This window comes from Rhinoderma darwinii, chromosome 5, assembly GCF_050947455.1.
Source record: "Rhinoderma darwinii isolate aRhiDar2 chromosome 5, aRhiDar2.hap1, whole genome shotgun sequence".
NCBI classification, from domain to species: domain Eukaryota; kingdom Metazoa; phylum Chordata; class Amphibia; order Anura; family Rhinodermatidae; genus Rhinoderma; species Rhinoderma darwinii.
This window is the reverse complement of record NC_134691.1, coordinates 112466428-112484047: the sequence shown is the minus strand read 5'-3', so window position 1 is coordinate 112484047 and position 17620 is coordinate 112466428. Positions and strand designations below refer to the sequence as shown.

At 43.6% G+C, this 17620-nt stretch overlaps 1 protein-coding gene across 1 annotated transcript in view; it reads right to left on the bottom strand.

The window, feature by feature from the left end:
• RAB12 (RAB12, member RAS oncogene family) overlaps positions 1 to 17620 on the bottom strand; it is a 37855-nt gene that overhangs the window by 13322 nt on the left and 6913 nt on the right. Inside the window, exons 2-3 of the mRNA XM_075826413.1 lie at positions 7703 to 7763; positions 524 to 662 (exon numbers count right to left, since the gene is read on the bottom strand). Coding sequence (XP_075682528.1) covers positions 524 to 662; positions 7703 to 7763 — 200 coding nt within the window. The remainder of the gene's footprint in view (positions 1 to 523; positions 663 to 7702; positions 7764 to 17620) is intronic.

Sequence of the window (17620 nt, the reverse complement as noted above, 5' to 3'; positions counted from 1 at the left end):
TATCTACAGGAGCAGCAGACTCTACAGAAGCAAAATGGTAGGAAATTATGAATGAAGGTTATTCAGAAAGTTGCTTAACTTTGTATTTATGAAGCAAATGAATAATAATAATAATTTAAAAAAAATAATTCTGTGAAAAGGTGTCCATAGACTAAAACAGTCTAGTGTTCTCAATTTTGCCAAATTTTCTGTATTTTCCATTTCAAATTTGTGTGGAAGGCGTTTATGGTGGTGGTGTGATTGAAGGCGTCCTGACACTCTTACAATGCACAGAAAGTATTTAATGAAGATCTCTGCACCAACTCCCACTGCATGAGGTATAATCCATTGACCATGAAGAGCAGACACTCTCTTTCTTGCAGGGCTGACCATAGGCCCAGGTATCTTGTGCCTAATTGGAAATCCTGCGCTGTACAAGAGTCTACATCACTTAATGAAATCTTAGGATGGAAGAGTACAGTCATTTCAGTCTTTTTCATGGTGGATTTGATTATGAACATTACATAAATTCCATAATGCCCACCTTATCAATCATCTTCATCCATTTTGGTAAATCATCAAAAGTCTCTTTCTTGGTGAGGTCATAAACTAATATGATACCCTTGGCACTTCTGTAATAGGCTGAAGTAATACTGTTGAAGCGCTCCTGTCCAGCTGTGTCCCTACAAAAAACAAGGAGAAGATAATAGAAAACAGAAAAAGATGCAGTACAAATTCCAATTAGCGTTCAGCTTCACACCTACTCACACTGTGAAAAACAAAGCCTGATTTGTGAGAGCATTAAAAGGAACTCAAGCATCTTGGCGCTGCCTTCAGAAAATGTAGCCTAATTACTATGTGATGCCTGTTTATTAATATCAAAATTAGGGGCTAATAAAAACTCCAATGGAGAGCCAGCTTCTCCAAGTAGTTATTAATGTTGTTTAAGAGTTGAAATTTAGAAAATATATAAAATTGTTTAAAATGCTGACAGGAACAAACTTTTACTCTATTCACACATTGCGTAAAAATCCATGTAGATTTTAGGGCTTGCTGCAGAATTTCAAAATTTGCAACAAGCTCTATTCTGCTACGAAATGGTGGCGGATGTCATCCTTGGGAACCCCCCCCCCCCTTTTTGGTGGGGGTAGGTGCATCTTTTAGGTGCTCTAAAAGAAAAAGCTCTGTCAGGTAACCACACATCCTGCGACCCCCTTCTTGTTCAGTGACTGCACAGAAAATGCTCTACTGTGGTGCACTGTGAGAAGCTTAAAAGCTATGGACAACTTTGAAATGGAAAAAAGTATTTTTTTACAAATGTTAGTGGTTATCTGGAGTTGAAAATTTCATTCTGCGATCTTCATTCCTTCATTTGCAAACCCCCTGATATGCAGTTTGCTTCCTGTGGACATGTCCCTCCCAGTAAAACATGCTGGATATGAGGTCTGTGAATCTAGAATGCTACGGTCTCCACTAGCTCATATATAATAGCACAGCTTCATTCATGTACTGATTTCTCATTTTAATACAGCCCCTGTGATCTCCACTCTACTGTTCTGACAGGCACTTATACTGTCTCTGTGGATGAGATCTCTCTTATGTCTCTATATTGATGCGGCTTGTGTGATCTCTCCACCCTCCTCCTAGAGATTCTGCATCAGACCTATTACTATGGGGGAACCCGTATGACTATTCATACTTCAAAGAAGCATGGTGTAGGGGAGGGTAAAAGCACAGTAGAATTCCAGACAAAACTACATTCTGGTTTAGATGCATATTTAGGCAGTTTTCTATCTCTGCTGTAAAAGTGACAGGTGTTGCTGCTGTATTCTGGGAAACCCTGATCAGGTTGTAAAGAACCCTAGGATTCCAAGGAACCCTGGTTGGGAGACACTGCGCTACAATGATGCTGCCTGTGCAATATCTTCCCCTCCTTCTGAAGATTCTGCTGGGTTTTCTCCTCTCTCTCTACACCGATGCTAGCGGTGTGATCTTTTCCCTCCCCTTGCAGACTGGGTGCTCACTTCCCTCTCTAAGGCTGGGTTCACACAAGCACATTAACGTCCGTAATGGACGGACGTATTTCGGCCGGAAGTCCCGGACCGGACTCCGTGCAGGGAGCCGGGCTCCTAGCATCCTAGTTATGTACGATGCTAGGAGTCCCTGCCTCTCTGCAGGACAACTGTCCCGTACTGTAATCATGTTTTCAGTACGGGACAGTAGTTCCACGGAGAGGCAGGGACTCCTAGCGTCGTACATAACTATGATGCTAGGAGCCCGGCTCCCTGCACAAAGTCCGGTCCGGGACTTCCGGCCGAAATACGTCCGTCCATTACGTTTATGTGTGAACCCAGCCTAACACAGTTTACTATGCTGTGTACAACCTCCACCTATACCTGCTGTTAGCCAACAGCAGCCAGGAGCAGTGTTCCATAAATCGATGTCAGAAGCAGCCATACAGCCAGCTATGTACAGAAGTAATTCAGAGTCTACAGCAGCAAAATGGTAGGGTATTTTTAATTTAAAAAACCCCAAAACAAAACAACGTTCAAAGTTGTCCATAGTCTTTAATTTCACAAGTAGATTTAACCTTTTCAGAAATAAGCTTTAAACACACCTCAAAATTGCAGACAACCAGATTACATGGTTTGCAGAGCATTAACAAATAAAAAAATATAAAACAATACCGGTCAAAAGTTTTAGAACACCTCAATTTTTCCAGTTGTTTGTCATTAACACAGTTCTAGTACAGCAAATAACGTGAAATTGTTCAAAAGTAAGTTAAAAACTGATTTTTAGCAAAGGGCTTTTTGCAGGGAGGACATCAAGGACAGCTGCTCTGCAGCACAGAAAACAAATTACGATTTGAAATTGGATGCAAACTATTCCTACAGGTGTTTCAACTTTTGGCGATCACTTTCAAACCCTCTGATTCTATATAAGCAGTGTTGGAACAGACTGCATTACAACACCCTGTAGGGCAGGATGTGGACAGTTTTGCTCTTCAGAACAGAGCACATTGCTATCATAATGCCAAGAAAAAGGCAATTTAGAAAAGACAGACAAACACACAAATATAATCTTTAGAAGTGTAGGTCTGTCCTACAGGTAGTCATTACAGTTTCCTATACTATCAAAAAGGCACTTGGATACTGGTGGAAACTGACGGGAAGACATCTGGCAGACCAAAGGCCACTACAAAATCAGATGACAAGTTTTTGAGAGTCAACAGTTTGCGTGATCGGCGCCTCAAAGCACAACATCTTCAAGCCCAGCTTAATCAGCAAAAATTAAACAAGTTTCCATTTCAACTGTGAAGAGAAGACTTCTATCTGCAGGTTTGACAGGTCGAGTATCAGTAAGAAAGCCACTACTAAGATTGCAAAGTAAAAAAAGACTTGCCTAAGCGACGCAGCACCTCCAGTAGACTACTGAAGAGTGGAAGAAGGTATTCTGGACTGATGAATCAAAATTTGACATCTTTGGTACATCATGCAGGGTTTTTGTATGTCGTGGAGCACGTGAAAGGATGCTTGATCAGTGTGTGACACCAACTGTCAAACATGCAGGAGGAAGCGTGATGGGCTGGGGCTCTTTTGCTGGATCCAGAGTTTGCAGCTTGCACAGGGTTACTGGCACACTGGACAAAAGGCTCTACCACAGCATTTTGATGCGCCATGCAATATCCCAAGGTGTGCGCCTACTTGGTCAGGGGTTCATATTACAGCAGGACAATGATCTAAAACATACTGCTAGGTTATGTCACAACTACCTAAGAAGCCAAGAAGAAGCCGGTAGGCTTCAAAGAATAGAATGGCCTGCAACGTTTCCAGACTTAAACCCCATTGGGATAAACTGGACAGAAGGGTGACAGCAAAGCAACCTACAAGTGCAGCACATTTGTGGGAACATCTGCAACGATGTTGGGAAGAAATTTCTAAACAATATCTGAATGTAATTGTAGAAAGAACGCCTCGATTGTGTAATGTGGTTACATCAGCTAGAGGTGGCTAAACTGAAGTAAAAAATCTAGATTTAATTTGTTGAAACAAAGTTAATCCATTATTTTTATTCATCTTAACTTGTTTATTTCTTCTATGCTTTAGTTACAAAGTACATTTGAGACAATAAACTGAGTAAATATCAATAAAAACTGGAAAAATTGAGGGGTTCTAAAACTTTTGACCAGTAGTGTATGAGATATATTTACGCACACATATATTCAGTATTGTGCAAAAGTTTTAGGCAGCTGTGGAAAAATGTTGCAAAGTAAGAATGGTTTTAAAAAATAGAAGTGTTAGGCCTTATTCACACGACATGGTTTCCCGGCCGTCAAAAAATGGGACATGCCCTATTTTCGGACGTTCTTTCGGCCGCCCGGCTCCCATAGAAATCTATGGCGCCGGGTAATACACGGCCATTACTTGAATGTGTTCCAAATGACGGCCGTGTCTTACGTCGCTCGCGCTCTCCTCCTCACGGTGTGAAGTGCATGTGAGGAGGAGGGTATTTTTTGCTCCCTGTAGGAGCGGAATCCCCAATCCCCGGCCACAGCGTTGCCGAAGCTGTTGCCGGGGATTCCACTGCAGGAGAAGTCCCCGACTTCACGGTCCATATATGGACACAGTGACGTCAGGGACTTCTAAAGCGGAATCCCCGGCGCTGTGGCCGGTGTTTCCGCTCTAGGAGAAGTCCCTGACGTCTCTGTCCATGTATGGACATTAAAGTCAGGGACCTCTCCTGGAAAGATCCCCTACAGTGGCGCTATCTACAGAAAGGTAGGGGGTGCCATCTAATGGGGGGGGGGGGGTGCTATGTAGAAGGGTGCTGTGTAGAACTACTTACAGGGGGCTGTGTGGCATTGCCGACGTGGGGCTGTGTGGCACTAGCTACGTGGGGGGGGGCAGTGTGGCACTAGCTACGTGGGGGGGGGGCAGTGTGGCACTATCTACGTGGGGGGGGCAGTGTGGCACTATCTACGTGGGGGGGGCAGTGTGGCACTATATACGTGGGGGGGGGCAGTGTGGCACTAGCTACAGGGGGCAGTGTGGCACTACCTACAGGGGGGGCAGTGTGGCACTACCTACAGGGGGGGCAGTGTGGCACTACCTACAGGGGGGGCAGTGTGGCACTACCTACAGGGGGGGCAGTGTGGCACTACCTACAGGGGGGGGCAGCGTGGCACTACCTACAGGGGGGGGCAGCGTGGCACTACCTACAGGGGGGGGCAGCGTGGCACTACCTACAGGGGGGGGCAGCGTGGCACTACCTACAGGGGGGGGCAGTGTGGCACTACCTACAGGGGGGGGCAGTGTGGCACTACCTACAGGGGGGGGCAGTGTGGCACTACCTACGGGGGGGGGGGGGGGGCAGTGTGGCACTACCTACGGGGGGGGGGGGGGCTGTGTGGCACTACCTACAAGGGGGCTGTGTGGCACTACCTACAGGGGGGCTGTGTGGCACTACCTACAGGGGGGCTGTGTGGCACTACCTACAGGGGGGCTGTGTGGCACTACCTTCAGGGGGGCTGTGTGGCACTACCTACAGGGGGGCTGTGTGGCACTACCTACAGGGGGGCTGTGTGGCACTACCTACAGGGGGGCTGTGTGGCACTACCTACAGGGGGGCTGTGTGGCACTACCTACAGGGGGGCTGTGTGGCACTACCTACAGGGGGGCTGTGTGGCACTACCTACAGGGGGGCTGTGTGGCACTACCTACAGGGGGGCTGTGTGGCACTACCTACAGGGGGGCTGTGTGGCACTACCTACAGGGGGGCTGTGTGGCACTACCTACAGGGGGGCTGTGTGGCACTACCTACAGGGGGGCTGTGGCAGCATCTACATAGCGCAGTGTGTGGCATTATCTACAGAGGGAAGTGTGTGGCAAAAAATTTACACATGAAATTCATCCGTTTTTAAAACGGACAGGGAAAAAAACGGATGCAAACACGGCCTGGAACGGATGCAAAACGAACCAAAATGGCCGTTTTTATCGGCCGACACACGGACCCGGTCGTGTGAATAGAGCCTTAATTGATACAAAAAAACAAAAAACTTAACAAAATACAAATTGAATGAACAGAAGAGAAATTGAAACCAAATCAAATATTTGGTGTGACCACCCTTTGCCTTCAAAATAGAATGAATTCTTCTAGGTACACTTGCACAGTTTATGAATTGGAGGTTGTTCCAAACATTTTGGAGAACTAACCGCAGATCTTCTGTGAATGAGGGCTTCCTCAAATCCTACTGTCTCTTTATGTAATCCCAGACAGACTTGATGATGTTGGGATCAGGGCTCTTTGGGGACCACATCATTACTTCCAGGGCTCCTTGTTTTTCTTTACGGTGAAGATAGTTCTTAATGACATTGGCTGTAGCATGGGGTCATTGTCCTGCTGTAGAATAAATTTGGAGCCAATCAGACGCCTCCCTGATGGCATTGCATGATGGATAACTATCTGCCTGTATTTCTCAGCATTGAGAACACCATTAATCCTGACCAAATCCCCAACTCCATTTGCTGAAATGCAACCCCAATGTTGCAAGGAGAGTTTGAACAGCAGATCTTGAAACTCCAGTCTGCTTTGAAATCTGTGCCTAGGAGAAACCTTACTGATGAAATATAACTTCCTTGTGTCTTGTTGCTGTGTTCAGTCTTGCCATGGTGGACTGATGACATGAGACCGTCTTCCACAACCTCAGCTTTATAGCAGAGTTTGGCTGTTATTCACCCAGATTTAAGGCTTCTACACAGCTATTTCTGTTACAGTTAGGGCTTGTTTACACGAACGTGTATTACGTCTGTGCAAAGTGCGTGATTTTCACGCGTGTTGTACGGACCTATGTTAGTCTAAGAAGAATTGATGCCATTTCTCTTCTGTTCATTCACTTTGTATTTTAATTGCTAAAACAAACTATTAACACTTATATTTTTAAAAGCATTTTTACTTTGCAGCATTTTTCCACAACTGACAAACTTTTTCACAGTACTGTATATATATATATATATATATATCTCTACAAAATGACCAAGAGTGTGTGTTGAGAAAGAAAATGGATGACAGTAAAAGACTGACTAAAACACACACGTTCACAATATGTGGGGGCAGTTGTGAGAGAAAAAGCAGTAAAAAGTAATATATGTTTACCTCGTGATGAGCCTGCAGATCTCCTTTCTAACAAGTGATGCTACATAACCAGCCATGTGGCAACAGCATTCCAGACAGGAACACACAGATGAACGACCAAGACATGGTACATATACATTCAAGCATTAGTTGACCGGTGTAGCCACTGAGAAAGCGTCAGTGTAGTCAGTTGAAAGCAAAATAAGCAAAATGGTGAGATTAATGAAACGTGAACAGATGGAAAATTTTTAGAATATGAGAAACACATACATAGACATTAATAACAAGGTGTATAAATTAGTCACATGGCCGCACTTAGCAGTGGAACAAACGAATGATGATGTTTGGTGAAAGGTGATTAAAATAGGAGTAGAATGACTGTGTACAAGCAGCAACAAACATAAGCAGGCAAAATCGAAGCAAAATCCGAGTAAGGCCCCTAGCACATTACTTTTTGTATACTTTAGATAATGTTTGCTCTGCCCCAAAAAAATATTCAAACGCATATATTAAATTACATCCCACTTGTATAATCGGATGAGCAAGTATGCAGAGAACACATGATAGACGTATATACATAAGGTATACTTACCAAATTTGTAACCTAATTTTCTTTCCTCTTAACTCTACGGTTTTGATTTTAAAGTCAACACCTGTAAAGAAAGAAAACATGTAAATGATAGGAAAAAACAAAAAAACAAAAGCATACCCCTGAAATAAACAAATGACTAGTAAACCCAGCTCCCTCAGTCTTCTAAGCTGCCTCGCTTTGTATCTCTCCCTTAGGGTATGTTCACACGGCCTATTTACGGACGTAATTCGGGCGTTTTTGCCCCGAATTACGTCTGAAAATAGCGCCTCAATAGCGCTGACAAACATCTGCCCATTGAAAGCAATGGGCAGACGTTTGTCTGTTCACACGAGGCGTATATTTACGCGCCGCTGTCAAATGACAGTGCGTACATAGACGCCCGCGTCAAAGAAGTGACCTGTCACTTCTTTGGCCGTAATTGGAGCTGTTATTCATTGACTCCAATGAATAGCAGCGCCAATTACGTCCGTAATTGACGCGGCGTTCTAGCGCCTGCACATGCCGTTACGGCTGAAATTACGGGGATGTTTTCAGGCTGAAACATCCCCGTAATTTCAGCCGTAACGGACGCCCTCGTGTGAACATACCCTTACAGTCTGGTACATAACTAGGCAGATTTGCCATTCATGACAAACATTCAGTGACAACCATGAATTAGCTTTAAAAAGTGCACCAAGTATAACTACTGTATCCAACGTTTAAAGGCTATGCAAACATTTGCGCACTTTTTTTTTTACAAGACAACGTATTATGGGATTTTAAGGTCAGCGGTATTGACTGCGTTCGTTACACGCAGGATCCACCTGTTGACGATCACATCTAAGTTCATGAACTTAGATATGATCGATAACAAATGGATCATAAAAGACCCGCGGTCTTGCTGACCTGAGACGGATATGGTTTTGACCGCAAGATACAGCTTCTATGTATCCAGAATACGTAGAAGTTGTATTTTTAAAAAATTAAATTTAAAAAAAAATAAAAACTAATTAAAATGTTGCTTAAAACATCATGAAAATTTATATATATAAAAAAAAAAAAAAAGTGTTTAATGGTTTACATAGCATTTAACCCAATAACGACATGCTATGTACATATACGTGACGGGTGTTTAGGGGAAGTATGTTGCAAGCTCATGGGCTGAGCTCGCTCCATACTTAGCGAGTGATGGCTGTTTAATATAGCCGATACCTCACTGCAACGGGTGGAATCAAAGATCACTTTTATTCCGCCCGTTTAACCCCGTAGATGCTGCGGCATCTAAAGAGTTGAAATGAGGGGCACGGCCCGCTCCGAAATGCCATCGTCCCCCTGATGGTCGTCATGGCAGCCTGCAGGCCTAATGAAGACCCCCAGGGAATCAAGAGAAGGCAGAGTTACTAAATGGGTTCTTCTGCTCTGTAGATACAACAGAAGAAAGATTGATGTAGCCGCTGCCAGTGCTGTTAATATATCAGTTGATATACTGAATTGGATGATAAGAGAGATGGTCCAAGCTAAATTAAATAAATGAACACAAGGCCCGGGACCAGATGGGTTACACCCTAGAATTCTTAGTTCAGTTATTTCTGCAGGAAAACAAAAAGAATGGAGGATCCAGCGCAGTAGATTAAAATAGAACAAAGTTCAAATTTTATTAGGAGTATTTAAAACAAGATATATCCCGAGTGCAAATACTGAGAGAGAGATAGATAGAAAGGTGCCTACGCGTTTCAGACGCACACCACGTCCTTCCTCATGGCTTCCATTCTTTTTGTTTTCCTGCATTCAACACCGTGAGCCGTCACGGAGATCCAGGCGCATATCGCAGAAAACCTGCAGTCAAGGTGAGCTGGAGGATTCCTCCCACAGTTCAGTGATTTCTGTCCCCCTCTTCATAATATTCAGAGATTCTCTAGTGACTGGTATAGTGCCAAGGGACTGGCGCAGGGCAAATGTGGTGCCTATTTTCAAAAAGGGCTCTAGGTCTTCCCCGGGTAATTATAGACCAGTAAGCTTAACATCCATCGTGGGGAAAATGTTTGAGGGGCTATTGAGGGACTATATACAGGATTATGTGGCAAAAAATAGTATTACAAGTGACAGCCAGTACGGATTTACTAAGGACATAAGTTGTCAAACTAACCTAATCTGTTTTTATGAAGAGGTGAGCAGAAGCCTAGACAGAGGGGCCGCTGTGGATATAGTGTTTTTGTACTTTGCAAAGGCATTTGACACTGTCCCTCATAGACGTCTAATGGGTAAATTAAGGACTATAGGTTTAGATAGTATAGTTTGTAATTGGATTGAGAATTGGCTCAAGGTCCGTATCCAGAGAGTTGTGGTCAATGATTCCTACTCTGAATGGTCCCCGGTTATAAGTGGTGTACCCCAGGGTTCTGTGCTGGGACCACTATTATTCAACCTATTTATTAATGATATAAAGCAGGGGTCTAAAGCACGCAGCCCGCGGGACACAGAGCCGCTAGTATCGGCTCTGCTCCGAGACTCTGGAATTCCCTGACATCGCTGTCCACATATGGATAGTGTGTCAGGGTCTTCCCCAGAGCGGAGTCCCGGGCAGAGCGCTAGTATCGGCTTTGCTCCAGGACTCTGTGGAATTCCCTGACATCGGTCTCCAGAGGGCACTGTTGCGGCATCTACAGAGGGCACTGCGGCGGCATCTACAGAGGGCACTGCGGCGGCACCCACTGAGGGCACTGCGGCAGGGATGTAATATTGCAGTTCATAGAAAGGATGCCCTGGAGTTGGAAAAAATACAAAGAAGAGCAACGAAGCTAATAAGGGGCATGGAGAATCTAACTTATGAGGAAAGATTAAAAGAACTAAACCTATTTAGCCTTGAAAGATGACGACTAAGGGGGGACATGATTAACTTATATAAATATATTAATGAAACATACAAAAAATATGGTGAAATCCTGTTCCAAGTAAAATCCCCTCAAAAAACAAGGGGGCACTCCCTCCGTCTGGAGAAAAAAAAGGTTTAATCTGCAGAGGCGACAAGCCTTCTTTACTGTGAGAACTGTAAGGGTATGTTCACACGTGCACGTCCGTTACGGCTGAAATTACGGAGCTATTTTCAGGCGAAAACAGCTCCTGAATTGCAGATGTAATGGCAAGTGTAGGCATTTTTCGCAGCGTCCATTACGGACGTAATTGGAGATGTTTTTCTATGGAGTCAATGGAAAACGGCTCCAATTACGTCCCAAGAAGCGACAGGCACTTCTTTGGACACGGGCATCTTTTTTACGCGCCATCTTTTGACAGCGGCGCGTAGAAAAAATGACCGTCTGCACAGTACATTGTAAAACCCATTCAAATGAATGAGCAGATGTTTGCCGACACTTTCAAGCAGTATTTTCAGCCGTAATTCCAGGAGTAAAACGCCTGAATTACGTCCGTAAATAGTGCGCGTGAACATACTCTGAATCTGAAACAGCCTACCGCAGGAGCTGGTCACAGCAGGGACAGTAGATGGCTTTAAAAAAGGCTTAGATAATTTCCTAGAACAAAAAAAATATTAGCTCCTATGTGTAGAAATTTTTTACTTCCCCTTTCCCATCCCTTGGTTGAACTTGATGGACATGTGTCTTTTTTCAAACGTACAAACTATGTAACTATGTTTATTTAGTGGTGACTATTTACGGTTAGGGAGAAAAGCTTTTTTAAATTAGGTAAAAAATTATCTAAAAGGGACTTGTGACTCTTTAACCCAATGTAGGGGCTGTTCACATCTGCGTTGAGCCATTCTGTTGTTCTGCTTCGTCAGAGGGGCAGAACAAGGGAATACCGGAAGCAATGGTTCCATTGCTCAACGGATACCGCCGGCGGAACCCATTGACTTCAATGGATTCAGTCGGCGTTCCATCGGGGGGTGTCCGTGATTTTACTGGAAACAATAGCATGCTGCACTATTGTATCCGGATCTGCAACGGAGGCCACTAACTGAGCCTTCAACGCAGATGTGAAAAGCTCCTTAGTCACAGGTGCTCCCTGAAACATGACATATACAGTGCTTACAATTACTCATTCACAATTTCTTGCAGATATATATTACTGTGCACTATTATTGTAAGTTTTTTATTAAAAAAAAAAAAAAAAGGAATTGCAAAGTTATCTGTCCGACAGCTCCCTCTAAAAAAAAAAAAAACGCATGGAAACGCAAAGCCCAGTTTCAGACAACTGTAATACAGCATTTAGCGTCTCTGTATAATGACCGTAATTCCCAAACCTCCTACGGTTCTACTGAACAAAACTTAGATCACCAGAGGGTTCTAAGGCAAAAGAACCGCTGGAGTTCTTTGTATTGTGGATGCTAAAATGATTCCACATAATGGCTGTCGGGAACCAGCCCCCTACCAGGATGAACGTGGACTGTTTTGTAGGTTAAAATGTATCGGTCACCTATTTCTGGGGTGTAAACAGTATTAGTTTGATATATTCCCTGGAAGACATTCAGGTACAGATCATTTACTTTTTCAAGGCCCCATGCACACGAAAGTAAAAATCCCTGTAATTATGAGCCGTAATTACGGGTCCATAGACTTCTATTGGCCACGGGTACCTCCCCGTATGCTTACGGGAAGGTGCCCGTGCTGTTGAAAAATATAGAACATGTCCTATTTCAGGCCGTAATAACGGCACGGGCAGGCCCATAGAAGTCTATGGGGCTCCCGTAATTACGGGTGGCTACGTGTGTGCACCCGTCATTACGGGAGCGTTGCTAAGCGACGTCAGGGGATAGACACTGTCCAGGGTGCTGAAAGAGTTAACTGATCGGCAGTAACTCTCAGCATCCGGGACAGTGACTACCGCTGGAGTTAATAGTATTAAAAGTTAACTTACCCAGAACTCTTCTTCTTCCTCCAGTCCGGCCTGTCGTGATTCTGACAGGCATCTATTAAGCCCTGCCAGAGGCAGGGCTTAATAGATGTACAAAGATGGCGGACCTGGGGGCCTTCAATAAGCCCCGAGGCAGCCATAGCAACCATCGCCCCCCGCGAATGCGTTGCGGGGGTGTGATGAGCTGTTAGAGGGGGTCGCCCCCTCTTTCTAACGATTTAAATGCTGCGGTCGCTATTGACCGCAGCATTTAACAAGTTAAACGAGCGGGATCGCGCTCGAGTGCGATGCCGCTCTTTACTCTGAAGTGTCGGCTGTAACAAACAGCCGACACCCGCATCGTATGGAGCGGGTTCACTCCGTGAGCCCGCTCCATACTTCCCCTACCCGACTTTGGCGTATGGATACGTCAAATGTCGGGAAGAGGTTAAAGGGGTTTTCCCATAAATCGATATTTATCCCCTGAAAAGGTGATAAAATATCTGATCAGGGCGGGTTCGACTGCTGGGACCCCCATCCTGAGCTGATCGCGGAGGGTCGAACTCCACTGATTAGAAAATCCGCAACATGTCTTCAGTTCTTCGTGGATTTTTTCTGCTACGTGTGGATGTATAATTGGATGGACTCATCCAAATATATTGTACTGTAAATTTGCTTTGGATTTCGAACTTATCTCTGTTTATATAACTATACACGGATAACTGCTCTATAAATGCTCTAGGCAGCGCTCTTTTAGTCAGAGCCAAAACATCTCTCGATAACTAGTGGGATCTTGCTACTACCCTGTATGCTGTGGGAGGGAGTTATGGGAGCACCGCTGAGTATGCCGGGAGCTGTGCCTGAAAGTTTGGATGAGACTCCCGCATGGAGTCGGGTCATTTGAATAATGAAGCATTTATTCCATTTTGTTTTTTAATACGTTATATTTAAAAAAAAAAAAATTCTAGGGGGATAATGGTTTTACACATAAATCAGATAGGGTGCTTGTGGTGATTGGCACTAAAGCGATCCGAATTATGTGCCAAATATATTTGAGACAAATTTAACATTTACAATAAAAAAAAATAGACTATAGGGATGGGTTTTTCCAAATTGAAAGGGACTACTAGGGGGTTAAAGTTTAGTCATTACATATGCATCTTGTCAACCAAAGTTGCAAAATTGAACTGCTCGGTTCTGCTCACAGACGCTATGGATCCATTACATTAGATTTCTGTAGTCTGCTGGTCTATTCTACCCTGTATGAAACAAGGAAACCTAACTCATTCTAAGTCAATAGAATCTATTAGGATCTGGTACAAAACCAATCTGCCATGAATGCTTTTAAAAAAACAAAAAAAACCAGAGGCCATGACGATAGTGTGAACAGAGCCTAAGGCCCTATTAACTATACGCAATCCTATGGTTCAGCATGTTGCTAGACATATTATTATGAGCCTTTACTTGAACAAATAACATTTGTATGTAGAAGTGAAGATTTCATTGGGTAATACTAGCTGTGAAATGTAGTATGATGCCCCTTCACCCCCGGTCACAAGGCAGTAAACAGGTGCTGAGACCAGAAAACAGTCTGGCGAGGAAGGTCAAGTCAGTGGCATTTGTAAACACATTAGGGCAGTGCAGAGACCCGCAGGCAGCTTTATATGCAATGCCTTCTGGACATGTGTTCTGCACTTGTTGAATCTTTCCATTCCTCCTCCACCTTGTCTGCCCTGTCACAGAGACAGGATTGGCCTGGTCTACTGCAAACATTCCCAAAGTATCAGCTCCAAGGAATAAAGAACATTGGTATTTAGAAGTGGTGAACATATACAGAATACACGGCACTGCATCCCCTGACACTTCTATATGGCTGTGTGCGCGTCTATACACACAGCCCCTGCAGGTACAACACCCTCAGATTGTGCACATCTCCAGGACGTGCTCTTACATAGCTGTAATTCCGGCCCCTAGGGAATCCTACACACTGATGCCCTAGAGGCTGGATAACACTCATGGGAACCCCATAAACAAGATCTGGTGAGCATATATAATGTGCCTATATGATAATGCACCCCCCATGTTATCACACTTTATAGATGAGGCGTGATGCACATATTCACTAGTCATCATGATCTGTGAATCGCACCTTCTAGAGGTTTTCTAACAGACAAGTACATTAATATACACGTGCGACGAATATTTGTGCTTTTAAGTATGATTTGGGATTATATATAATTGTGTATTGTATCTATAAATCATGTCACTCAGTGATGCCCATGTTGTTGACAGTGGGGGAGGGGAGTAAGATGCCAGCTGACATCCCATGAAAACCCTGTTTGTGCTGGCGTTAGTTTATTGTACAGTACTATATTACATCTGGAGCTCTACAGTAAAAATAGCCTGTGACCTGAAAGTGATGCTACGGAGCAACTTCAAATCAGCAATTCCCGAATACGTATCTATTACGCACGTTTTCTCCACTAGAACTATTGCTTATAAGGGTATGTGCACACGTAGTGACCAAAAACGTCTGAAAATCCAGAGCTGTTTTCAAGGGAAAACAGACCCTGCTTTTCAGACGTTTTTTGACCAACTCGCATTTTTCGCGGCGTTTTTCGCGCCGTTTTTTGAGCTGTTTTCATTGGAGTCTATGAGAAAACAGCTCCAAAAACGTCCAAAGAAGTGTCCTGCACTTCTTTTGACGAGGCTGTATTTTTACGCGTCGTCGTTTGACAGCTGTCAAACGACGACGCGTAAATAACAGGTCGTCTGCACAGTATGTCGGCAAACCCATTCAAATGAATGGCCAGATGTTTGCCGACGTAGCCCTATTTTCAGACGTAAAACGAGGCATAATACGCCTCGTTTACGTCTGAAAGTAGGTCGTGTGAACCCAGCCTAAGGGTATGTTCACACGGCCAAATTTCAGACGTATACGAGGCGTATTTTGCCTCGTTTTACGTCTGAAAATAGGGCTACAATACGTCGGCAAACATCTGCCCATTCATTTGAATGGGTTTGCCGACGTACTGTGCAGACGACCTGTTATTTACGCGTCGTCGTTTGACAGCTGTCAAACGACGACGCGTAAAAATACAGCCTCGTCAAAAGAAGTGCAGGACACTTCTTTGGACGTTTTTGGAGCTGTTTTCTCATAGACTCCAATGAAAACAGCTCCAAAAACGGACGTAAAAAACGCCGCGAAAACGGCGGGAAAAACGCGAGTTGGTAAAAAACCGTCTGAAAAGCAGGGTCTGTTTTCCCTTGAAAACCAGCTCTGGATTTTCAGACGTTTTTGTTGACTACGTGTGAACATACCCTAAGGAGAAATACAGCCCCGCACAGGGGCATCTGACAGCAGCACATGGAGTGCCCACAGGTCAATAATACACAACTGTAGAGACTGTGGGGGAGATTTATTAATAGAAGGATAACTGGAGTATTTATTAATAAATCTCTAGGAGTCCGTGCGCCACTGTACAGGCTCCATGCCCATGACTTTGCCATGCGCACGAGGCTTTCTATCACTTTTGATATAAATGGTGACAACGTACAGCTCAAAATCAGAAGGAGATAAAGGAAGGTCTACTTTCTGCGTAGATGTTGTTAATAGCCAAACGTTCAATGGTTTTCTTTTGAAATTCTGTCAGTTGTTTGTCAATTGCTCCTTTGCAACACACATCAGGCAGCGGCACCCACATGCAGCCGAAAACCATGCCCGCGTGTTTTCGGCCGCCGCTACGTGTGTTCTGAGTGTGTATAGCCGGCTACTGCTAAAGAGCAATTCAGGATGAAAACACAATATTAAATGCAGCCAACCTCGGTTAGCCTGAACCTGCGCTTTAACTCCTTAATGACCGGGCATGTTTGTACATTTGTCAAATCTGGTATGTCTGACTTTATCAGAGAATAACTCTGTGAAAGTTTTGAATATCCAAGTAATTCTGACATTGTTTTTTCGTCACATGTTGTACTTTATTTTAGTGGTAAAAGTAGACTGATACGATTTGCGGAAATTAATAAAAAAATAGAAAAATGGAAGAAATTTTGTAAAAATTACAATTTTCCCCTATTTTTAACTGCAATATGTCACATATGTACACACATACTGTACAATTTTTTTAAATTAAATATATATTTCTATCTCTTTACTCTATTTTGGCAGCACTTTTGAAAAAATAAATTTTCAGCAATTTAGAGGACTTACAAATTGAATAATCATTTTATAAATTTTGAAGTACATTTTGTTTTCCTGCACCAAGCCAGGTTTTCAGAGGCTCATAGGTGTCAGAATGGTGGAAACCCCCACAAATGACCCCATTTAGAAAACTAGACCCCTTAAGGTATTTACCTAAGGGTATAGTAAGTATTTTGACCCCACAGTTTTTTGCTAAATTGAATACATAGCAGGTGGAAAAAATAATAATTTAACTTTTTTCATAAAAGTATTAGTTTGAAAACCAATTTCTTTGTAAAGCGACCACGAGAATGAAGAAACACACCACAAAATCTATCACCCTCTTTCTCCTGTTTTCAAAAATACCCACATTGTGGCCCTAATGCGTTGTTTGGACACACGGCAGGGCCCCAAAAGGAAGGGAGTACCCGGAGGCTTTCAGGACTCATATTTTGCTTGAAAATGTTTTAGGCCCCACTGTACATTTGGAGAAGCTTTGAGCTGCCAGAACGATAGAAACTCCCCATAAACGACCCCATTTCGAAAACTAGACCCCTTAAGGTATTTATCTAGGGGTATAGTTAGCATTTTGACCCCACAGGTTTTTCGCTAAATATATTGGAATTAGTCTGTAAAAATTAAAATATACTTTTTTTCTGAAACAACATAGAAATTTTTATTATTTACAAGTAATAACGAAGAAAATGCACCCCAACATTTGTAAAGCAATGTCTCCCGATTACGACAATACCTCATATGTGGTAATAAACTGCTGTTTGGACCCACAGCAGGGCTCAGAATGGAAGGAGCGCCATTTGGATTTATGATTTTGCTGGAATGGTTTTCGGTGCCATGTCGCATTTGCAATGCACTGGAGGGACCAAAACAGTGGAAACCCACCAAAAGTGACCCCA